The 23943-nt window shown below is 48.1% G+C and overlaps 1 protein-coding gene and 1 non-coding gene across 6 annotated transcripts in view; one reads left to right on the top strand and one right to left on the bottom strand.

Annotated features, from left to right (window-relative positions):
* SLC7A8 (solute carrier family 7 member 8) overlaps positions 1-21741 on the top strand; it is a 49751-nt gene extending 28010 nt beyond the window's left edge. For 4 of the 5 annotated variants that reach the window (XM_032481707.1, XM_014551642.2, XM_014551643.2 and 1 more), the window contains 8 exons: positions 8196-8321; positions 9761-9914; positions 10747-10870; positions 12083-12186; positions 15458-15554; positions 17200-17349; positions 18955-19132; positions 19616-21741. In XM_032481707.1, the coding sequence (XP_032337598.1) occupies positions 8196-8321; positions 9761-9914; positions 10747-10870; positions 12083-12186; positions 15458-15554; positions 17200-17349; positions 18955-19132; positions 19616-19773 (1091 nt within the window). In that variant the 3' untranslated portion in view covers positions 19774-21741. Of the gene's footprint in view, positions 1-8195; positions 8322-9760; positions 9915-10746; positions 10871-12082; positions 12187-15457; positions 15555-17199; positions 17350-18954; positions 19133-19615 lie in introns of those variants that run through there. The other variant, XM_014551644.2, reaches the window with a different exon arrangement.
* Positions 3374-3476, bottom strand: LOC116664642. The gene has a single exon (XR_004321157.1). It is a non-coding gene; the product is annotated as a U6 spliceosomal RNA (small nuclear RNA).
* Positions 21742-23943: the final 2202 nt, after the last annotated feature.

Genomic DNA, 23943 nt, shown 5'->3' with positions numbered 1-23943 from the left:
GGCCAGCAGAGTGTTGTTAAAGGCTGCATGTGCAGGGTGGGCTGCGAAAGAACAGGGAAGTTTCATTCTCCACAGCAGCGGCAGCAACAGCATTCCTTGCCTTCTGCAGGGCATTCCTTCCTGGCAATGATTTTTAAAGGTGGTGCAACTTTCTTGTGGAGACCAAGGCACAGGGATATGTTTGAACATCTGGGCTCCTGGTTCAATGCTTCATCCTTATGCTTCCCAGCCCCATAGCCCCTAATCCACCTTTGTGCCCACACTTCCAGACAGCTTGGATTGAAGGACCCCAGAACAGGTAACTTGTGGATGAGTATCCTCCTGAGGAAAAGGTTGAAACAGATTAGAAATTGAGGAGAAGGGTCAGGGATACCGGAGGAAGCAACAAGGGAGAACAAAGCAACAATGCAAGATGTGGCCTGATATGCAAGTGTGGCGTCTCGAAAACCCTCCAAACCATCCCCTTCCCCATCCACTGTGCTTTGCTTCCAGTTGTCAGCATTATCCTGAGCAAATCATGCCCTCTTTTTGAGTTCTCATTTCCTAGTTTATGAACAATCAGAATAAGCACTTAACACGTTATACAGCAGTACACATGTTGCAGGGCATCCTATGGGATTAAAATGGACCACACTTCCATTTTACAGAGAGGGAAGGGAGGCTTAAAGAGCTTGACTGACTTGTCCCGAGAGGACATGACCGTACAGGGAAGAGCGCCACAGCCATTGGGTTCTCCGGGTTCTAAGTTCTATGATTGTTAGTCAGCCCAGGCTGCCAGGTCCCTGTGAGGGAGCCATCTGTGCCTTCGTCCTTCCAAGCTACACAACCCACTTCCATCATTACTACTTCACTCCTCACACAGGCTACTCTGAGCTCTACTTGCTTGCTCTGCACTTGAAAAAGACACCAGAAACCCACATGGTTTTTCGCTCACCAGGTGTCACTGGGCAGATCTGAGGGGAAGAGTGATAAAGTCACAGTCCTGGCTCTGTGGTGGCTGTAAGGACTTAAAACCAGTGCCACAATTCCTTTATCCATTCTTAAAATTTTCTTAAAGAAGATGTTCTGTTTCAAAATGGATTAGAGAGATTGATTTTTTTTTTTTTTGCTATAGGAATGTTTTATCCCTTTATCTTTTTTAAAGGTTATATTCCATTTATATTCCATTTAAAGGTTACTATGAAATATTGGTTATATTCCCCATGTTGTACAATATATCCTTATTTTATACCTAATAGTTTGTACCCCTTACTCCTTTACCCTTATATTGCTCCTCCCCCCTTCCCTCTCCCCACTGGTAACCACTAGTTTGTTCTCTTTATCTGTGAGTTTGTTTCTTTTTTGTTATATTTGCTAGTTTGTTGTATTTTTTAGACTCCACATATAAGAGATATCATATAATTTTTGTATTTCTCCATCTGACATTTCCCTTAGCACAATACCCTCCAAGTTTACCCATGTTGCTGCAAACGGCAAAATTTCATTCTTTTTTTATGGCTGAGTAGTGTTCCATTGTGTACATACACCACATCTTCTTTATCTGTTCATCTGTTGATGGACACTTAGGTTGCTTCCACATCTCGACAATTATAAATAATGTTGCTATGAACATTGGGGTGCATGTATCTTTTTGAATTAGTGTTTTTGGGTTTTTTTTGGACATAGACCCAGGAGTGGAATTGCTGGGTCATATGGTAGTTCTATTTTTAGTGTTTTGAGAAACCTCCATACTGCTTTCTGCAGTGACTGCACCAGTTTACATTCCCACCAACAATGTGCAAGGGTTCCATTTTCTTCACATCCTCCCCAACATTTGTTATTTGTGTTCTTTTTGTTGATAACCATGTTGACAGATGTGAGGTGATATCTCACTGTGGTTTTGATTTGCATTTCCCTGATGATTAGCGATGTTGAGCTCAAGAGATGGATTTTAAATTGCCTCTTTTACCTATAGTCTATAATGTATCCATTTAAGGTAAAATTTCCCCCGGAATATTGTTCCTATTCTTTCCTTCCAGTATTTGTAATCCTTTGACCTCGTGTGCCTCCCCTCCGGCTGATCGACTCCACCTGGGGAAGCCACAGAGCGGGCTCTGCTGAAGTGCACGGGGTGTCATGCTTGACAAGATAGCACACAGTGGGGCTGTTCCTTACCCTCCACCAGGAGGAGTGAACTCAGACTCTGGACTCCTGAGCTCATTCATGTCTTGACTTTCCATCGTGACGTCTTTTATGGCCTTTGGTTGTAGCCTCTGGTCAGTAAAGTTAGGAGAGCAGCACATTTCTGGGGGCAGAGAACAAATGACTTGTGTCTATGAACATCCTGGCACTGCACCTACCTTACAGGAGGTCTATAACTCTTGGACCTGTGTTTGTGCATCTGGGTTGCGTATGTGGACCCGCAGTTTTATGGACCATGGAGGAGACTGGAGAACCCAGGATCAGATGAAGCAGGGATATAGGGAGTCTTTTGCCCTGAATTTTCCTGAGACGAAAAGCACAGCTAGAGTTACCTTAGGGCAAGCCTGTTTACTACTATATTGAATTACCAAGGGGAGGAAGAGGAGGCAGTGACACCTAGCTACAGGATCTGGGTGTGTGCAAGCATCAGGATGCTGTCGTGTGCTGCATGTGATGTGGAAATTCGCCAACCAGGTCAGCACATTGGTGACCTCGCTTTCACTGCCCGCACCCAGAGTGCCCCCACTCTTCCCTCCACCTGGGGTTGTGCAAGGCCTGTGACGGGCACTCCTTTGGGGTCCTGGTGTGTGCTGCCTGGTAGCTCTTGAAAAGCTTTCCCCCTTGAAGGGTATGCCCCCTGCTTTCTTTCTGCGTGGTGTCTGGCCCTGTATGTGTTTCTTATCGCTGCTGTAACAAATTACCACAAACTGAGTAAACTACAGAGATTTTATTACCTTACCATTCTGGAGTCCTAAATTCAAGGTGTCAGCAAGGCTGTGTCCCTTCTGGAAGCTCTGGGGAGAATTGTTTCCTTGCCTTTCCCAGCTTCTAGAAGTCATCTGTATTCTTTGGATCATGGCCCCTTCCTCTGTCTTCAAAGTCAGCAGCATAGCATCTTCAAATCACTCTCTCTGTTTTTTTTTTTAGCTGAAGTATAGTTGATTTACAATGTGTTAGTTTCTGGTGTACAGCATAGTGATTCAGTTATATATATATATATATATAAACATATTCCTTTTCATATTCTTTTCATTATAGGCTATTAAAAGATATTAAATATAGTTCCCTGTGCTATACAGTAGGACCTGTTGTTTATCTATTTTGTATATTGTAATGTGTATCTGCTAATCCCAAACTCTTAATTTATACCTCCCTCTTCTTCCCCTTTGGTAATCATAAGTTTGTTTTCTATAAAAATATGGAAGGCTTCACACATTTGTGTGTCATCCACATGCAGGGATGTATTCTTCTCTGTATTGTTCCAATTTTAGTACATGTGCAGCTGAAGCGAGCACTCACACCTCTCTTTCTCTCTGTCTCTGACCTCTGTTTTCCATCATTACATCTCCCTTTCTAACTCTGACCCTCCTGCCTCCCTGTAATAAGGATTCTTGTGATGACACTGGGCCTACTAAGATAATCCAGGATAACCTCTCCACTTGAAGATCTTTAATCACATTTGTGAAATTCCTTTTGCAAGGTAACATTCACAAGATTAGGATGTTGACATTTTTGGGAAGGTGATTATTCTGCCTGTCACAGGCCCCATAAGTTCTGATGTCATTGTCAAGGGGAAGAAGTGAATGAGAGGCTTCTGTGACTCCCCAGGGATCAGAGTCTGAGGATGAGGGCTGGGCTGGGGCTTAGGGGTACCTCTCCGCAGGGAGCAGGCGCTTACTCACCCTCTCCACAGTGGACACATTCCAGGTCAGTGATGGAATCTGCACTGTCATGGGTCTGACAAGGACTCTGCGTCCCTGCCAGTTCCGCAGCTTCCCCATGGGCAGGAGGCTTTGAGCCCACCTCTCCTGCTTGGCAGTTGCTAGGCCCTGGGCTCTGGGCAGGGCATGAGATTACTGGGTTCTGAGACCTGCCTGTCTCTCTCTCTCTCTTTTTTTTTTTTTTGGTATCCCTCTTGTCACTTTGACATTAAGCTTTTCAAACTGGGCAGATTAAGTAACCAGGCCCTGACTTCAGCATCTTCTTGAAGTCTCATCTTCTTGATAGCCTTTTCACCTATTTTTTTAAAGCCAGGAAACAGAATGGAAAGAAAAGAAAAAGAGGAGAAAACGCCCAAGAAATACAGAGAAGGCTGAGGTTCCAGAGGGCCGTCTAGAGAAGCAGCCACCCACCCCCACCCCCCAGCCAGACTGCAATGGACTAGAACCAGAGTCTTATGCCTTCTTGTTTGTTTTGTCCAGCTAGCCCCCAATTATAAAATTCTCTGTTACTGCGCTCTTTCCTACCTATAGGAAGCATCTCGACTTCCCTGAGCAGGGCTAGGGGCTCCTCACAGATGCCTGCCAGCTTCTGTGAAGAGCTCTACTGACACCATATTGCTTTGTGATCACCTTTTAGCTCAGCCATCTCCCCTCTTACAGTGTCAGCTTCCTGATCACAGGAAAGGACTTGTGTCTTGTTTATAACACCCCTCACCAGAGTATCTAGAACTTGTAGGTTCTTTGTAGATAATGGTTGGTTGGATGGAGGGATGGATGGGTAGATGGATGAAGACCCTCACATCTCAATCTGCAGTGGCCACTGGTCCCCATCTTCATGTGGCTTCCCTGAGGTCACAGTATCTCAAACATGTAGAATTCAGGGTCTTGCTAAGAAGAGAGAGGGCACGTAGCCATCAGCAGCAGAAGGGTGCTGGGTACAGACAGGCAGAGGCAGGACGCCTGAGCAGGGCAGGGTCTTGGCAAGTGTTGCCTTCCCTCACTGACCTTTCCTCTCCGGATGGAGGCTCAAGTTTCAGCCTGCTGTGAGGGACGCTCTCCTGTGGTACAGGGAGACTGAAAGTGCCCTCTTTCCCCATAGTCACATGCTGTGTTGGCCAACTGCAGGGCGAAGGATCAGAAGAGGCCTGCAGCCATTGTTCCAAGGAGATGAGGCAGCCTGTTTCCCCCATCCCATTGTCAGGATTTCTCTTTTATGTCTGAAAGTTCCCTGAAAAGGCTAAAAGTTAAATATTAGTCAAAGGCTGGGTTCTTGTGGGGATTAGCTCAGGAGGGACAGAAGGCACCCACAGCAAGTTAATATGACAAATTGCCCCTTCCTTCAAACCTCTCCCATCCCCCAGGGAACAGGGTGAAGAAGTCTCTCTAGCTGCCTAGATAGGTCCTGTTTACATTTTCTATCCCAGCACATTCCTCCTCCAGGCCCTGCCCTCTCCTCCCCTCAGTGAGAATGATTTTCTTTTCTGTTTGATGAGATCTAGTTCCTTATTCTGTAATCCTTCCCTATCCTGGAGCCACAAGGGTTTTGTTTCCTAATCTTCCTTTCATAGAGCAGCCTCCTTTATCCTTTAGTCACTATTGTTTGTATCTGTTTGAACTCCCAGGTCCCAGATGCCCAGCCTTGTACCGAGCATGCTTCAGGTCCCCTGGGAAGAAGTTGCGATTACAGGCCCAGTAGTTTAGAGTGATTTAGGTTGAACTGTTACCAGGCATGTGATCCTGAACTCTTTATTGAATTGAGTAAGATAAACCAAAGTGTACATATCAGAACATCTCCGTCCCTCGGAACATTTACAAAATGTTCTCCCACTTCCGGTACTCAAAATCCTACCTTGGACAACATGTTGTGGTTTTCCTTATATGACACCGTCTTGGGCAAAAGCTCCTCCACCGTGAGTCAAGAGTTCCTACCCTCGAAGTTAAGCTTCCTGCTGCCCTTTTGACTCTGAAACCAACTGAGGAAATTCCTAGGGCGATTGGTGTGCATGGAACGTGTAGACTGAGATGAGATTGAAAGATTAATGAATTGTGGCATTTTCTTTGAGTATGAAATATTTGTTGAGCACCTACTGTTTGCAGGTACCAGTGATATGCCTTGGGATTAAAAATTTGGAAAAGTCACAGTCCTGCCCTTCTAGTCTACAAGGAGACAGAGTAAAAGAAACAGATAATTATAATACAAAAAAAAAAAAAAAGTACCAACCTTAGATATTAACAAAGTGATCTGGGAATAGAGAGGAGGGATGAACTTTGTTCCTTGTCTATAAAATGCGGCTGATACATCTTACCTGGCAGGCACCTTGTCAGGAATAAATAAAATAATAAAGACTCACAGTACAGGTACATTTGAACTGGGTCTTGAAAGATGAGAAGGAGCTTGCCAGGTAGAAACAGGGCAAGGAGGAAGGTTACAGATGGATAATAATGTCAGGTTCTTAGCCTGCAGAAGTGTGCTCCAAATCAAGGAAGGTTGGAAAATACTTGAAAAGTAAAAGCACAGTTTAAGGATAAGGTATTGATGTAACTTGATCACCTGTTCAAGTGAAGTCAGAGGCCTGATTAAAAGCTTGAAGAAAGTATAGAGTCTCGTGCTTTTATACATATGGCTTGTACCCTTGGAGAACTAGAGGGGTACTGGTCACTGTTTCAGGGGAAGGGGAAGCAAGAAGATTTTAATTTTTTTTTCTTTATTCTCAAGTGCTTCATAACTACTAGGAAGTTGGGTCCCCTTCCTGCAGCCCCAGGGCTCCCATGGGTTGCTTAGGGAGTGTGGTGGTAACAGTGTCCTAGTGCTCAGCCTCTGAGCCTTCAGCCAGCCCTTGGAGGTTCCATCATGTTGGCATTTCTGTTGGGAGCCTATGACTCCTAGCCCTCAAGGCCACCAAAGATATCAGGATGGTGGCAAATAAGCACGTGAAATCATGCTCAACATCCTTAGTCTCTTGGGAAATGTAAATCAAAGCCTCAATGAAATACCACCACAGACTCCTTTAGAAGAGTCAAGCTTTTGAAGCTGACAATACCAAATGCTGAGAAGGATGCAGAGCAACAGGAAAGCACATTGCTGGTGGGAATGTAAAATGATAGAACCACTTTGGAAAACAGTCTGGCAGTTTCTCACAAAGTTAAACATACTTTCACTTATGACCCAAAATCCCATCCTGGGTATTTACTCAAAAGAAATGAAAACTCTAGTCAAAGACCTCTACAATCCACTCAGAGACTTCTGTGCCAGTGTTTATGGCAGCTTTATTTATAATAACCCCCAACTGGGAGCCATCCAGATGTCTACCAGTAGATGAATAGAAAACTGATACATTCATATAAAGGAGCACTATTTGACAATAAAAAGGAACTATAGTATATACAGCAACATGAATGGATCTCAAAAGCACCATGTTAAATGAAATAAGTCAGAGAGAAAAGGCTACATACTGTATGATTTCATTTATGTGACATTCTGAAAAAGGTAAAATCATAGGAATAGAAATCAAATTGGTGGTTTCGGGATGTAGGGGAAAGAGACTGACCTCAAAGGAGCACAACATGCAAGAGAACCTTTAAAGTGTTGGAAGTGTTCTATAGAGAGAGTGTAGGGGTGATTAAACACCTGAATATATTTGTCAAATCTCATCAAACTGTACGCTTACAAAAATGAATTTTACTATGTGTAACATATACCTTGATAAACCTAAGTAACAATAGATTCATCTAAACCTCTTTCCTCTTGTAATAGCCTATAATGAAAAAGAATATGAAAAGGAATATATATATATATATATATATACACACACACACACATGTAACTGAATCACTGTACTGTACACCAGAAGTTAACACAACATTGTAAACCAACTACACTTCAATTAAACAATTAAATAAAATAAACCTCTTCCTAAAATCAGGTTCAGGAAGATGACATCCAGGATCGTACCAGTCGCTCAGGGCTCCTCTTGAACATACAATATCTTGAAAACAGAGCCCACACATGCCCTGATGAGATGCTGGTTTTTCTCCAAAGCCAATGCCCACTGCTGGCTTCCAGCCCTAGGCAGGGCGTGTCCTGACCAAGCTCTGAGTCGTGGCACGTAATCCCCATTTGTAACCTAACCTACTAACCTAGCCAAGGTTTCTGGACACTGCGGCTGAGCTTGTGGCATTGGCTCACCTGTTACAATCTTGTATCAGGAGCAAAGAACATTTCTGCTTTTATGCAGAGGGTGTCTTGGAGCCTCATTCTGGCTTGAGGGTATGTTTGGGGGTCTGTCATTTCAGTGCTCCTCACATGGGTCAATTGTGCCAGTGTGCGGTGGGCCACCCGGGTTCAAGATGTGTTCACAGCTGGGAAGCTCCTGGCGCTGGGCCTGATCATCATCATGGGAGTTGTACAGATCTGCAAAGGTGAGTGTCTTCAGAACTTGCCCCGCCCCTGACACGTACACACCCCTCACACTGTCTTTGGATGTGTGCACACCCTGAGATTTCCCAAACCTGTCCTTGAATGACTTCTCTTCTTCCCTTGCTTGACAAAGGGAATGAGAAACTATCTCCCCCAGGGTGGCTGGGAGTTGGGACGGCCCCCTCTGGTGTGCAGAGTTTAGTCCTCCCATGCTGCCCTCATGGCTCCAACACAGGTAGGAGAAGATTCCAGATCTTTGGACTCCTGTTGCCCTTTTGTCCCAGCTCCAGGGCAGCTCCTGGTATCTTATACTGTGTCTTGTCCACATCTTAAAATGGGAGACAGAGGACATTTTTATACGTTTCCAAATTACTCATAATCTCTACAAGAGAAAGCTCTACATTCCTGGGGCCCCTGCCAACATTCTCCATTGGATTTGGTCCTTTCCAAGCCCGAGTCTATATTTGGTTTCCATGGGACCCGTGGCAGCACTAGGCTCTGCCCAGTGTCACTGCCTCCTGGAGAAAGTCAGATGACTAACAGAGAGACCTCCCCCTCACCCCCCCCCACAAGTCCTGGAGGCAATGTGAGGTGCCTGGATTTTGACTCCAGGAAACAGAATTAAGGTTCTGCTATATAACGTGCTTAATTATTTTCATCCGTTAGATTAAATTATTTAGCAGGTTATATTATTTCCAGCAATTTAGACTTAAAGAAATCACTGGGCTGTATTTTCAAAGAGAGTGAGTCCCTCCCAATCTGGTCCCAGTGCTTTCTCCTGATCACTCTCATCTCCTTATTTCCTGTCCAAATGCTCGAGTAGAGACGAAGATGTAAAGTGTGGTCAGCTACGCAGTATCTCACTATGACCTCACTCAGCAGCCTTTCTTGAGGGCCCACTGTGTGCAGGACACTGTGTGCTGAGGGCTGGGAAGGCAATTGAAAAGCTCTTCACTGCAGGACCCCTGCCTTCAGGAGACCTACGCCATGAAAAGGGGGACCAAACACATGCCTTAGGGAGAGACTAGTGGATATTGACAAAGAGAACAAGCTTGAGCTAATAACAGCATCATGGAAGCTTTGTTTGAGTGTCATTTGTTCTTGATGCTGTCTTCATAAGGATGTGGACACTGACAGTGACTCCAACCCTCCAAATCCTCCTAGCAAGCCATCTCCAATTTACCCTGCCCTGACTAGCAACCTCCCTGGCCTTTCCTCCCAAGGAACTTTGCCTTTTGAAAAAGGAGCATTCATAGCTGTGCTTTGAACCTGAGTCCCCATTTGGACTCATGGCTACCGGGTTCAAGGGGGGTCCTGGACCTGTATTTCTCTGCTCCTTTTGGCCTAGTTCTCCAGTATGTGAGGTTCACTGGAGACCAGGACTAGGGGCTGCCGGGCCTCTGACGTGTCTCTCTGAGCAGCCTCCTGCCCCTGTCCACAGGACAATACTTCTGGCTGGAGCCAAAGAATGCATTTGAGAATTTCCAAGAACCCGACATCGGCCTCATCGCACTGGCTTTCCTTCAGGGCTCCTTTGCCTATGGAGGCTGGAACTTTCTGAATTACGTGACTGAGGAACTTGTTGATCCCTACAAGTGAGTTGCAGTAGCCCAGCTCTCCCCTCTTTCCCTTCAAAATCCACAGCACCTGCCTCTGGAAAGAGGGAGCCAGCGGGGTGGGTATAGCTCAGCAGTAGAGCACATGCTTAGCATGCATGAGGTCCTGGGTTCGATCCTCAGTACCTCCATGAAAGAAAAAAAAAAAGGCATGGTACTGCCTTACCAGAGACGTATAGACCAACAGAATAAAATAGCCAGAAATAAGTCCTCGATTATATATATGGTAAAATGATTTTCAGTAACAGCTGCCACGATAATTCATGGAAAGAGGGAGCCAGGTGACCACTGTCTACTTCTCCCCTCAGCCCCCTTCTGACTGTGACCTGGTCTATCCTGAAGAGACAGTTCATTTCCCAGGAATTTAAACCATTTATCACCCACCCTGCCAGCAGAAAAATGACCCAGTGACCATCCCAGAGCAGGTTAAAAGAGGAAAATGGTGCTGAGGTAACACCACTGCCTTAGAGAATGAAATGTGCCCTGAGAGGATTCCAAGCATCTTACTTACCTGTCCCATGACAGGCAGGTCTTTGTGTCTTGAAGAGGGGGCCGGGGTGTGCGTTGTGGAAATTCTGATCAGAGAGAATTCAACAGGTGTGGAGCATATTCCCAGCCTAAGCTGCCCCATTTCCTTTCAATCATCCTGCCCATATGGAGACAAATCCACCCCCCGGGGAGAGGGAGCATCACAGAAGGCTGCAGTGTCAGCCTGGTGTTAGAAAGACAGAAGGCGCTCCCTGGACCCCATGATGAGGCAGGTGGTCCCAGGTACCAGGCCTTTCCTCTCTCACCTCCTTTCCCTCTACAGGAACCTTCCCAGAGCCATCTTCATCTCCATCCCACTGGTCACATTTGTGTATGTCTTTGCCAATGTTGCTTATGTCACTGCAATGTCCCCCCAGGAGCTGCTGGCATCAAACGCAGTTGCTGTGGTAAGACATCAAACTCAGGGAGGGATAAATTAGGAAGCTGGGATTTGCAGATACATGCTACTATATATAAAGTAGGTAACAACAAGGTCCTACTGTATAGCACAGGGAACTATATTCAAAATCTTATAGTAGCCTATCATGGAAAAAATCTGAAAAAGAATAGAGGGATAGACACGTATAACTGAATCACTTTGCTGTACACCTGAACCATTGTAATTCAGCTATACTTCAATTTAAAAAAAAAAAAAAGAAATCAAATTTGCACTCCCTCAGACCAGGAATGTTGAAAGACTTGCCGGTTTAGCCCCACTCACTGTCCCCTGATCCGTGGATTGGTGAAATGGAATTCATCCCAAGTCCTCAGGACAAAAGCCACAGCTTCAGGTGCCCAGGAGCAAATGGACAGCCAGGCTGTAACAGCCAGCTACAACAGCAGAACTGAGCCATTGCCATAGACATCCTGTGGCCTGCAAAGCCGAAATATTTACTATCTGACCCTTTACAGAAAAAAATTTGCCAACTCCTGATCTAGGGCACTTTAAACTCTGAATGGGATGCTTGTATAAAGGAGACAGGCTCCTCCTCAGAAAGACGTAATCTTGCATAAGACGTGCCATTTTTCTCTGCCTCCACATCCTCACCTGCACTACCTGACTCCTTTTGTCATCAGGGAAACATGTGTGCAGTTTGTGCTCTTTAGGGGAGGAGACGTTGCAGGTCCAAGGCACTGGGGTCCTTGGTATCCAAGAAAGACCTGGAAGCCAGGCAGTTCCCTCACGTGGCTTCACCTGGGCCATGACCCCACCCTGCCACAGTCATCCTGTGTCTTACCTCTGAAGATTGGAAAGAAAGAGGCCCTCCAAAGTGCCCTGGCAGCCTGTTCACATGATTGCTAGCCCCACCCAGCAGGAGAGCTCTTCTCAGCAATCCCTCGCCCATAATGTGCCATAAATTATATATAAATATAAATGTGGTATAAATTGAGTCTGTACTTGGCTCAGAGAATATAGAAGAAGCTGGACCCCCCCCCCAATATTTTATATCCTTTCAACACATGAAGACTAGTCTATAGCTTCACCACCTTTTCTCACTCAGCCTACGTAATGGCTTGCTCTTAGCACTTTCCCCCCAATATCTTAGCCAGAGAGACTTAGCAAGGGTGGGAGGCTGTAACCTCTCCTTTTCTGCTCATCCCCTTGTTTCCTCTCCCAGACTTTTGGAGAGAAGCTCCTAGGGGTCATGGCCTGGATCATGCCCATTTCCGTCGCCCTGTCTACATTTGGAGGAGTCAATGGATCCCTCTTCACCTCCTCCCGGTGAGTGCCATCTGGGCCCTTCACAGGCCAGGGGCCACTCTGCTGTGCATATTGCTCTGTGTATATGTGGGGGGCTTGTCTCCGTCAGCGGGGGTCTGTGCGGGCATCTGGGCGGTGACTTTGCAGGTGGTGATTGCTCACATGAGGGTGTGTGCGTGTGTCTGTGTGGACGCGGAGGAGCCCGTGCTGCTCGTGTGGTGACGCACGACGTGTGTGGCTTGATGTGTGGTGGCAAGCAGCACCATCCCAGCTCCTGTCCAGAGAAGCAAGGGCTGAGGAGGCCCCAGGCTGCATGCTTGGCAGCAGGACGGTGTCTCAGCTGCAGCCTCAGGGCCCCGTTTCCACTTGCCTGGAAGCAGGCAGTGCTGGCTGGAAAGGAACCCCACTCTGAAAGAGACCAGGAGGGACCCATGCCTGGGGCCTCTGGGCCAGCCTCCCATGGAAGTTCTGGGCCCAGACTGCAGGTAGAAAGGGCTCATCTCTGAGCGCCCTGAGGACGCAGGCTCCTCTCTGGAAAACAAGCAGGTGGCTGTGGGTGGCCTTCACATAGCCATGTACCCATGAGACAGTTAGAGGTATGAAGTGAGATGGGCGGGGAAGAATGGAAGAAAAGTATTTGTCCAAAGCTGAGTCCCCCACCCTCAAACTCTCAGGGAAGCCAGATGCCTGAGTGGGCCCAGGAGCCCCCAGCTTGTCCCTCACTCACCTGAAAGTCTAGCCCCCTCCTTGGTGTCCCGTCTTGCTGTCTCCCGAATGGGCAACTGAGGCCCACATTTGCTGGCTGATTTCCAGTGCTGTGGTTCAAGGGGTCCTCCCAGGGTTCTCAGAAAGCCCCCCACCCCCAAAGGCACAGCCCTCCTCAAAAGATATGGCAAAAGCATTGAGCCCCTGAGATCAGCTGCTTCCAAAGCCACCAGTCACATCAGGGAGGAGTTCCAGTGAAATGACAAGGGAGTGCCATGTTTTCAGGCCCCAGGGCAGGAAGGAGGGAGGGTGGGCATCCCCAGTACCCCAGGACCTTCGGACACTCACCCATGGCAACCTCGTGTGCGTGTTACACAGGAGCAGTGTCCACCTGGAGGCCCCAGCCGAGGGCGAGCAGTGGAAGAGCAGTGACTCATGAGGCTCTCTGGGATCTATTGGAGGAGGATGACTGGCTACAGTCACTTTAGAGTGGGGTTTGTCCCTCCGGCAGGCCGAGCAGCGGTCTGCATGCATGTGGTCCAGCTGTGTGTGCATGCGGGAGGCGGCCGCCCTGGTGCGCTCGGCCTCCGATTCAGAGGTACAGCTCACCCAGCCGGCCTCCTCTACTCATCTTTCCGGCTCCTTCCTTCCTTCCTCCTCCTTCCCCTTTTTCTCTCTCTTAACACTTTCATGTTTCAGGCTATGGAGAGGATGATCCTTCCTGAGGAGCAGGAGTGTGTGTGCGTGTGTGTCTTGCTTCACGTCGTGTCTCCTCCGTTGTTGTCGGCTAGCTGGGCAAAGATTGCCTCTTGTGAACCTGACTTGCAAATACTGTTGAACTTGACAACTCCACGCGGTCCTGGCTGCATGTGGAGGAGGGTTGTGAATGCAGGACCCTGGTTATGTGCATGGTGAAGCCCACAGAGCACCTGGGGCCCCATCGGGTGCATGAGGCTGTGCTACAGAGGGTCAGTGCCATGTGGCTGCATGAAACCAGCGACACTGGCCGAGGTAGTTGATGATGGCACCTGATGGTGGTACATACAAATCCGTGGGGCCCGAATCCACTCCCACACTTCTGATGAGCTGCTGGCTCCACTCACCCCGGTACACAAATTACAAAGTGACAGTTCTCTTGGACCTCCCAGCCTGCTGATTCTGTGCCTTCCTGTCCCCATCACACTATCCCCTTCCTCTCACCCCTCAGGTACTCCTTTCCCTACAAAATCCTAGGGAAAAAAAAAAGGGATCTAATTCACACTAATATCTAAATGACTCCTAACGGCTTATAGTATTCTCTTTTTTCTTGGGAGAGGAAAGAGGAAGAAGTGCTGCTTTTTATGTTAAAATTTCTCTTTTAAAAATAACTTGTTAACATCACTATCCTAGTCATGATATTGTACTATAGTTTTGCAATATGTTACCAGTGGGAGAACTGGGTGAGGGATATATATGGTCACCCTGCATTATTTCTTACGACTGCATGTACATCTGTGATTGTCTCAAAATAAAAATGTTAATTTAACTGAAATAATTTTTATTCTAATTATAAGCTTCCTATCTATTTAAATCTTTTTAATTTATAAAATCTAAGACGGAAAATTTAACTTACTCATAATTCCACCACCCAGAGATAATCAGTTGGTATTTTAATGTTTGTTTTTACATGCCTATAAATAACATCTTTATTAATTGGAATCACCCTGTATGGAATTGTACAGTTTTCTATCTTGCTTTTTTCATTTTATGTTATATTGTGAGCATGTTCTCATATAATGTTTCTTCTAAAAACATTATTTTGACTGCATAACCTTCCATCTTATGAATATGCCAAAACTTATGTAATCAGTCTCCCACTTTAAGGCATTTTGACTATTTTGAATCTTTTTTTTATCATCAGAATATCTTTGTGTATATATCTCTGTTCATTTCTTTAGGATGGCTTTTGAGGACTAGAATAAGTAACTTAAGGATACAAATTTTTAGGTATAATCTACATGCAATAAAATACATAGATTGTAAGTTTTCAGATTGGTGAGTTTTGATGATTGTAGACAGACATGTAACTATCACCCAAAACAAGATATAGAACATCTTCACATATCCCCCAAGTTCTCACATGTCCCTTTCTGGTCTACCACCCATCCCCCACCCCCACATAAGCAACTACTTTCTTACTAGGATACCATTGTTTTTAAGGCTTTCCACCTACAGTTCAATCCCCATGTCTCAAAGAATCCATATCGCCTGAGGAGGAAGGCGGCACATTTTTAAAGGGATTAAGGCATCAGGCAAAGGAGAAAGGCTACTCCTGCAGTGCTCCAGGCATTGTGAGAGCCCCACAGCGTGATGGAACAGAAATCAGTAACCCTAAGCCACCCAGACCACACCCAGGGTCTCCACGCCCCAGAGCCCATCCACTTAACCACTGACTGCCTCTGGTTTGCCTGCACCCGCATTTGTAAACGTGGGTCCTGGAAGGTGTGCACGAGAAGGCGGGTACCTAGCTGGAAGGGGGATGATAAGGGAGCCTGGCTGGGGAGGGAGCATCCTTGGGTGGTGTGTGACCTGCTTTTCTCTCTGCCAGGCTGTTCTTTGCTGGAGCCAGGGAAGGCCACCTTCCCAGCGTGTTGGCCATGATCCACGTGAAGCGCTGCACCCCAATCCCAGCCTTGCTCTTCACAGTAAGGACCCCTCCCTCTGCCAGCCTGACATACACCCTCCCCTTTGTGCTGCTCTTGGATCTGGGAGTTCACACTTCCCACCCATGCTCCTGTCACCCTTGTGTTCTAGGTGTCTCTGGGTCTTAGATAATTTGGCAAATGGTAGACATGGGCTTGATTAATATCAACCAAGGAAAGACCCTGAGTCCTGAGATACCTTAAGGCTCTCAGACTGGCTCATTCCATTCTCCCATCCTTTTGGGTCAGACTGAAGTGGCTGCCTCAAGATCCTACAACCTCACAAAGAAACTTCTTGGTTCCCCTGGCACCTGTTACCCACAGGCTTGGAGCTTTGGGCCTCTGCTCCTGGCTGATCGCTGCACACCTCCACCCCTCCCCATCCACCTTCCTGCCAGCCTCTTGGGAAACATCCCTGAAACAAATTCAGTGTTCAGGGTGCACCAAATAAGAAAAATCATAAAGAAAGGAAGACTGGTAAACTGAGAATGGAGAAAAGGAAATTTGGGATGGGGGAGTGGGGTGGAATGGGGTTTGAATGGCCCTGGAGTAGAATCATTTAGAGAGAGCAAAAAGGAGCAAAGACTTGTCCCCAGTGACTCTTTGGGGTTATGTTTTTCCTTCTGGATTCTGATAAAACATCAAAAATGACTTTGGTCCTCCAGAGAAGCAGTTAGACCAGGATAGCACAGCTCTCAGGAGTCAAGGGCATTCACTGTACAGTATGAGGGGGAATTTCGGAATGTTCAGATCCAGGAAGAAGGTCATCTTGATTAGTGAGTGGTGAAAGGCAGCTGGAGAACACTCAATACTCCCAGCGGGCCACAGACTTTTTTTCAGTTTGAGCCACTGGAGCAGGACTATGACTGTAAGGCCAGTACAGTAAGAATCTGGTTTTTTTAGCCCCTAAAATCATCTTGATTATTTTCACCATCATATCTCACAGAACTGAACCTTCCACTGGCCTTAACATATTAGCAGAAGGGAAGAACATGGTTCTGAGAAAGTCACTGAGATGATTTTGAAGTTGGAACGTGGACTCCATCAAGAAAAATTCCCAGGGATATTATGAGGGTTAAATGAGTTAATATTTGTAGAATGTTAAAAATAGGGCCTGGCACTAAGGAAGTGCTATATAAATGTTTATGATTTTTTTTTTAAAGAAAAAAAAAAAAGAAAAGGAAGGAAGAAAAATAAATTAGATGACTCAGCCAGGAAAATAGGATGATGGCTAGAATACAGCCTTAATCTGCAGTTAACGATCTTCCCTAAGGGATAAAAAACAAAATTAGCTTGAATTTCAACCAAAGAAGAAATATAAATGAGACCAGGGTAGCCCAGAGCTGGTGCCACCGGGTTGGCCAGTCCTGTTGTTCACAGCTAGTATCTGTTCTAATTGGTTAGTGCTCATGCCGTACCTGTGGTTAAATGAATCGATTATCAAAACAAGAAAGAACTTCCTGGCAGCGAAGGCATTAGCAATGGCCCTGGCTCCTCGGGGACAGTTGTGAAGTCTCCATTTTGAGATATCCATTATAAAATGGCATCGTTTGCCTAGAGGCAGGGGAACAGCCCCCGACCTGTCAACAGGTCCTCCCAACTCCTAGTACTTTTCAGACCACTAATGAGCTTCTCCCACACCCCGCAGTGCATCTCCACCCTGCTGATGCTGGTCACCAGCGACATGTACACACTCATCAACTACGTGGGCTTCATCAACTACCTCTTCTATGGCGTCACGGTTGCTGGACAGATAGTTCTTCGCTGGAAGAAGCCTAACATCCTCCGCCCCATCAAGGTGCGAGAACCTCTTTTTGGGGCCCCCTCCCCATCTTCCACTGGTCCTAGCTAAGCTCGGATTTTCTTTTTTTTCAAGGGAGGGAGGTAATTAGGTTTATTTATTTGTTTATTTTTAATGGAGTTCCTGGGGAACCCAGGACCTCGTGCATGCTAAGCAGGCATTCTACCACTAAGCTATACCCTCCCCTCTAAACTCAGAGTTTTTAAATCACCTTGTATTCACTGCTGACCACAACTGATCATCTCCATGATGGTGAGAGACCCTTTGGGAAGCAAGGGCCATGTGTGAATGGAGCAGCCATTTCCATTCTCCACTGGGGGCAGGACCAGAGCAAACTGAAGCTAGAGGAATAAGTTAGATGGAGTGATTCTTCCATCATGTCAGTCCTTTGTTTCCTACTGGGCTAAGTCAGCTGATCTTTCCTGGACCTTCTAGTCTGACCAGTCCCCTGCCTGTCACTCCTGGTAGCTGGATTCACTTATGCTACCTCTCCATTTCATCCCAGAATGTTCCTTCTCCCATCTGCCTATCCAAATATTTACCATTTTCCACGCTCAAGGCCCTTTCTTCCTTGAGTCTTTGCAGTCCATTTCAGCCCTCCATATTCTTCCCTTTTAAAATTACCATGGCCCTACACATGGTAGGGTGCCTGGTGAACCTATTGATTGCTACAAGAAATAACTTTGTGATAGGAACAGATGGAGTTGCTCAGAACAAAAGACACTGGAGTGCTGCGGGTTCTCCTGCAAATTAGAAGAATAGGGTATATCTCTGAGCTATTTGAACAGTCCTATTCTGGAAACACAGAGAGACTAGATACTTCTAGAAGATTCTTCCAGCTGAGGAAATCGAGGGTTCTCTAAATTTTTCACTGCCACCTTTCCCCCGCTCTTAGAAAGCCTGCTAGAGGGAAGAGGAAGTAGAATAACCCCATCTCCCTCCATATGCTTACCCTCTGAGAGGAGAGGACAAGGAGGAGAAAGGCAGCTGAGTCTAGAGTCCTGTTTTTAATTTTGGGGAGGGGGGAGGTAATTAGGTTTATTTATTTACTTACTTACTTTAATGGGTGTACTGGGGAGTGAACCCAGGACCTTGTGCATGCTAGGCAAGCACTCTACCACTGAGCTATACCTTCCCGTCTTGAGTCTAGAGTCTTGAAGAAGACGGCACCGTGGTCACCAAGAGAGGGTGGAGCCCACAGAGTTTGCTTCTTTCTGAAGTAAAGTCAAGGCCCCCCAACTGCCTTATGCTACGCTAGGTTTCCTGATTTCTCTGGTCTTGACAGGTTTATTCTCTCAAACTGCTAAAAACAAAACAGGACTGACCCTGGTGAGACGGACGGCCTTGTTTGATCCTTCCCCTGGGAGGACAATGAGGGTCGTCCTGTCCCCAGTTCCCCGACTCTAACCGTCCCACTGCCCACCTTCACCAACATTTGTTGACACAGCACCTGCCCTATCAAGGCTCAGGATGTGGGAGCCACAGAGTTGAGCGAAGCCTAGCTTTGCCCTCAAAAGGCTTCCCCGTGGGTGAAGAAGAGGGAGCCCCCCTGATCCCGGGGGCTGCGGGGTCCCCACAGCTAACGGTGCCTCCGACCCACAGGTCAACCTGCTGTTCCCCATCATCTACTTGCTGTTCTGGGCCTTCCTGCTGGTCTTCAGCCTGTGGTCGGAGCCCGTGGTGTGTGGCATCGGCCTGGCCATCATGCTGACAGGGGTGCCTGTCTATTTCCTGGGTGTTTACTGGCAACACAAGCCCAGGTGTTTCAATAAGTTCATCGGTGAGTTGTTGAAGGCTCTGGGTGGATAGAGGGTCCCCAGCCTGGGATATAATGGTCTGGCGGGGGAGCTCCCTGCCCCAGGGTCTAGAGGCTTAGGCTGGTCCATAGAGTGCTGGAGACCAGTCGGGGCAAGAAAGGGTGGGTGCCTTCCCACAGACCTCTGAGGACAGAAGAACATTGCACATCCCCACACGGGACTTAGGCCTGCGAGAGTAGCCATCCTGCAGGAGCTGCTGCCCGGGCTGATGATCAATGGGCGTGGGGCCTTGGTAAGAAGGAGTGGCTGGCAAGCGGGCTGCCCAGACCCAGAGGAGGTGGCTGAGGTGGCCGTCTCCTGAGAGGGAGTCTCCTAACAGCACTGGCAGCTCCGCTGAGGCCAGACGATGAGGCCAGATGAAGAGAGCTGGAAGGGTCACAGCCTGGTTGTCCAGGTTGGTGGGAAGCTTGACATTGACCTGGTTTCTGTGTGGCCTCCTCCTGCAGAGTTGCTGACCCTGGTGAGCCAGAAGATGTGTGTGGTTGTGTACCCCAAGGTGGAGGAGGACTCAGAGACAGAGGAGATACGTGAGGACACAAAGCTACAGAATCAGTCCATCTACCAACCCCCTGCCTCTAAGGACAAGGATGCTGTGGAGCCCTGAGGACCACCATCCCCTCTCGGCTGCTTCCTTCCTCCTTCATCCCCCTTTCTATCCTCCTTCCCTGCCTGGGTCTCCCCAACACACACACACACACATACACACAAGCACACACACCTCTGCTTCTAACAGGGGCAGGACCTGGGTGTGGATGGTGAGAAACCATAAACAAAGATACTGACATTTGTACCCAAAGATCCAGCTCCTCTTGCCCCCAAAGCTTTGCGTCCAAAGCCCCCTACCAGGGCTGCCCACACTCCAAGCTGTTAGAGGAGAGTAGAGCAGACAGGGGTGCCCTGTAGGGCCCTCCCTCCCAGCCCACATCCTCATTAGCTTCCTCAGGAACCTGAGTTCAGTACGGCCTTCCCTCCCCTGAGCCCAAGGGAGGCCACTGCTCCAAGAGACCGTGGCAGCAGCAGTGAGTCAGTTGGGAGAGACAGACTCAAGCAAATCTGTCACAATTAAAGGTCAGCTAGAGAGCCCCAGATCCCCCTCCCTTCACTAGGGACCCAAGAAATCAGAGGTGATGCTTTCCTCTGCCCTCTTCCCCACTTCTCCCCCTCCCCAGCCTTGGCCCCCTGAGCAGAGTGAGGTTCCTGATAAGACAATACTCCCCACTGAGCTAAGGACCAACAAGCAGAACTGCCCCCTCCCCCTAACCCCAGCCAGGCCTGTGGGACAGACTGGGAAAGGCTCAGATTGCAGAAACCCAGCCCTGCCCCTGCCCCTGCATCCTGCCCCCAACTCGGTGCCAAAGCTTCCTGAAGCCAGAAAGTTTCTTATTTTCAATGCAGTGGACATTTCTCTCCTAATGACAAAGCAGCTCCGCTCCTCCTCCCGCCCAGCCCCTTGGGAAGAAGCCGTCACCCTGTTACCCCGCAACACCGCGCCAACAGCCCCAGGCAGCCAGCACTGCCGGCACCCCCATCTTGCCCTTCTCCTCTTCTCTGGACCTTGGCTCTGGGACCGATGGGTGTAAAGGCTCCCCAAGCCCTTCATGCCTGAAAGCCGAGCCAAATCAGCCTTAAGTCACCTCCCATCCAAGAACTGGACCTAAAAATACCCCCTTATTGCTAACCCTCCAGACAGACCTGGTATGAAAAGCCTTCCCAGGAGGGCGGGCTCTTTCCCACCTCCCCAGAGGTGCACATCCCACAGCCTCAGAGACTGGGAAGAAAGGTATTCTGAAGGCCAGTTCCTCCCACCTCCCCCAACTCAGATAACCCCTCCCTCCTTTCTGCTACCACCACTGTCCTGTCTGGACAGCCTCCAGGGCAGGATAAGAAGGCTGTGGCAGAAGATACCCACTTTGGAGGCCCTCAAAAACGCCCATCCTCTGTGGTATGTGGACTTGTGGCCATCCTGTCCTGCAGGCAGAGGGTGCCATTCCCTGTGCTCCAAAGAAGGTACTAGTGTTTGCCCTGGGCCCTTGCAGCCTCCCAGTCACACCTGTTGTGCTAAGGACTGGATCCTTTTATCCCAAGCAGAAACCCCCTTCCCCAAACTTCCCATCCTGTCTGCTTAAACTGAAATCCCTGGGAGTCCTCCTGACCCACTCGGGTCTCCCAGCTTCCCACCTGGCCTGCCTGAGCCCGTGTTGGTGAGATGCGAATTTGGTCCGAGTCATGGTCCCTTCAGAGCAGACTCCAGGCGGACTGGGGTTGGCCCCTAGAGGGTCAGGGGACCATCCTCTTGTTCTCTCTTCTCATTTCTCCAGCCTCCTTCCCTCTTTCAGTTATTGTTTTTTTTGTAAAGTGGATGCCTTACTTTTTTGGATAAATATTTTTGAAGCTGGCATTTCTATTTCTTTTGGATTTTTTAATGTAAGGTGTTTTTTTTTTGCAGGGAGGGGTTTAGTTACACCTGGATAATAATCTTCTATCTTTGAGTTGGTTTAGGTTTTAGAATTTTGTTTTGTTTTGTGAGGGTTTCTTTTTCTTTTGATGTAATAAAATTTTAAATGGAAATGAAGATGGTGGTGTTAATAATTCAGGGACCTTCAGAGGGAGGAGGGAGGGAGGAGGAGAGGGAGGTCTTTGGTCATTCCTTCCAGGATGACATTCCTGAAGGCCCTCACTCTCTGTAACTTCGAGCTATCCGAGAGGCCCAGCGCCAGCACATTTGAACAGCTTCCTCTCATTTTGAACCAAAAACCTTCGCATTGTTTCTGGGAAGTCTAAATTGTTACTAAGTTCTTGCCTGTATCCTGCTAAGAGCCTGCAAGCTGTCTAGGAAGTAGCACCAAGCTGAGTGGAGGGAGGCGGAGGCAGGCGTGGTCCCCCCAGGCCCAGTCTGCAAAGGCTTCTGGCATCAGAAAGGGACACGCTGAGCCTGTGGAGAGACCCCCGTGGGAGGCTTGGGAGAGCACCCAGTTGGATTCCCAGGGCTTAATGGGAGGGACTTGGAGGTGAGGTGGGGGGTCCGCTCAGCTGTACAGGTGGAAGACTAGGAGGCTGAGAAGCTAGGAAAGAGCGGAAGCAATCTAGGGAAGGACAAGTACCTCCTGGTGCTCTGGGTTAATTGCTGGAGGAGGCTGACGCTTGTGAGCAGCCCTCCCGGCTGTCTGTCCTGGGACAGCGTCATTCCAGAGCCAGCACTGCTGACAGACGTGAGTGTGGGGATGGTGGGGGCGGTGGGTATAGGTTAAGACATCAACCTTCACTATCTGGGACACTGTGAGGACACTGGCAGGCAAGATGCCTCCACCCCCAGCCCCAGCCTGGCCCCAACACTCCTGTTTTGTGGCTGATGCCCTTTTAGATTCAAGCTGGTGGCTCGCCATTCACAGGGTACAGACACTTGGCTCTGAGACCCAGCTCAGCCACCAAACAGGTGTGTGGCCTTGGGCAAGTCATTTAACCTATTTAGCACCTTTAGAGGGAAGAAAAAAGAAGATTGACCCCAATCTCAGAGGGTTCTTCAATCTCCCAGCCCAAGGCTGTCCCAAAAGAGTGAGGGCAAAATGGGGCAGAGGCCAGACTTGTGCAAGAGGCCCTTCTCCAAGCCTCACATTGACCCTTGGGGACCCCCGGATCCCCAACACACACTTTTCCTTTCCCCAGGCCACCCGAGGGCTCCTCTGTTCACCCATCCGGGCAGATCCAGCCCTCCCCAATCCCCTCTCACTCCCTGGAGACACTTGGCCCTGGGGGCCCCCCTCTCTCTCTCTGTAAGGTGACACTTGCTGATCTTTTCAACCTGCTCAAAAGGGCAAATGTGGGTCTCCTCCTGGGCAACAGGCATTTATTTTTAACCTGGGCCTTTACCCTGTCAGTCACTGTACTGCTCTGACCTTAGGCAATTTGGGAGCATTTGGAGGTCACTGAAATCATAGCTGCTTATGCATTCTTAAGGCAGTCACACAACAAATCTTTCTCTAGCCATTGCATCTAGGATTTTGCTGTGTGCTGTGGAAATAACAAACTTATCACTGAGTTTTCCAAGTCAGCACAGTCTTCAACTATTCTGTTCCACTGTCTCTGTAAGAATATTCATATAAATCAACCCGCCCGTCCTTAATTTTAGTTCAGGCAATACGGTCATCATGGATGAAGAAGTATCTGACTCTATCTTCAAGGAGCAAACAGTCTGTGGGAGAAAGAAGACAAAAAATGCACACGGGATACACGTGCACACTTCACAGCATCACTGCCCACCCACTGGGCTGCCAGCTTCGGCAGGCAGGGCTGGACCCACCAGATTCCCAGAGCCTCCACAGTGCCTGGGACCTACGTGCTCAGAAATGCCTGTCCAATTGAGGCGTCAGACAAGGCTGCAGATAGCGTGTCGCTTAGGAGACACAGATAAACCACAGGGGGCAGTCCCAGGAGGGCCGGAAGGAGACTGACCGGCTGAGACCAGTTGCTTTCCATCCACAATCTTATTCAAAGTTTAATTAAACAACGGACAAAGTAGGCGTTACCACTGCCATTTTACAAGTCAGATTAAGTAACTCCCCAATTCTCTCTGATGCGTCACTGCCACGCTCGGTGGCCTCTCTGTCGGAAAGACTTGGTGGTGTTTGAACTGAGGCCGGTTACAAAGTCATTAAGATAATATAGGTACTTTTATTTAGTTAATGCACACAGGTACGGCCTGCAGCCACAAGGAGAAAAAGATCCTGCTGACCTCCTGAGCAACTCCGCAAGCATCCCCCAGCCCTTGACTGGCACG

The sequence above is a fragment of the Camelus ferus genome, chromosome 6 (assembly GCF_009834535.1).
Source record: "Camelus ferus isolate YT-003-E chromosome 6, BCGSAC_Cfer_1.0, whole genome shotgun sequence".
NCBI lineage: Eukaryota > Metazoa > Chordata > Mammalia > Artiodactyla > Camelidae > Camelus > Camelus ferus.
This window is presented reverse-complemented; position numbering and strand designations above follow the sequence as displayed.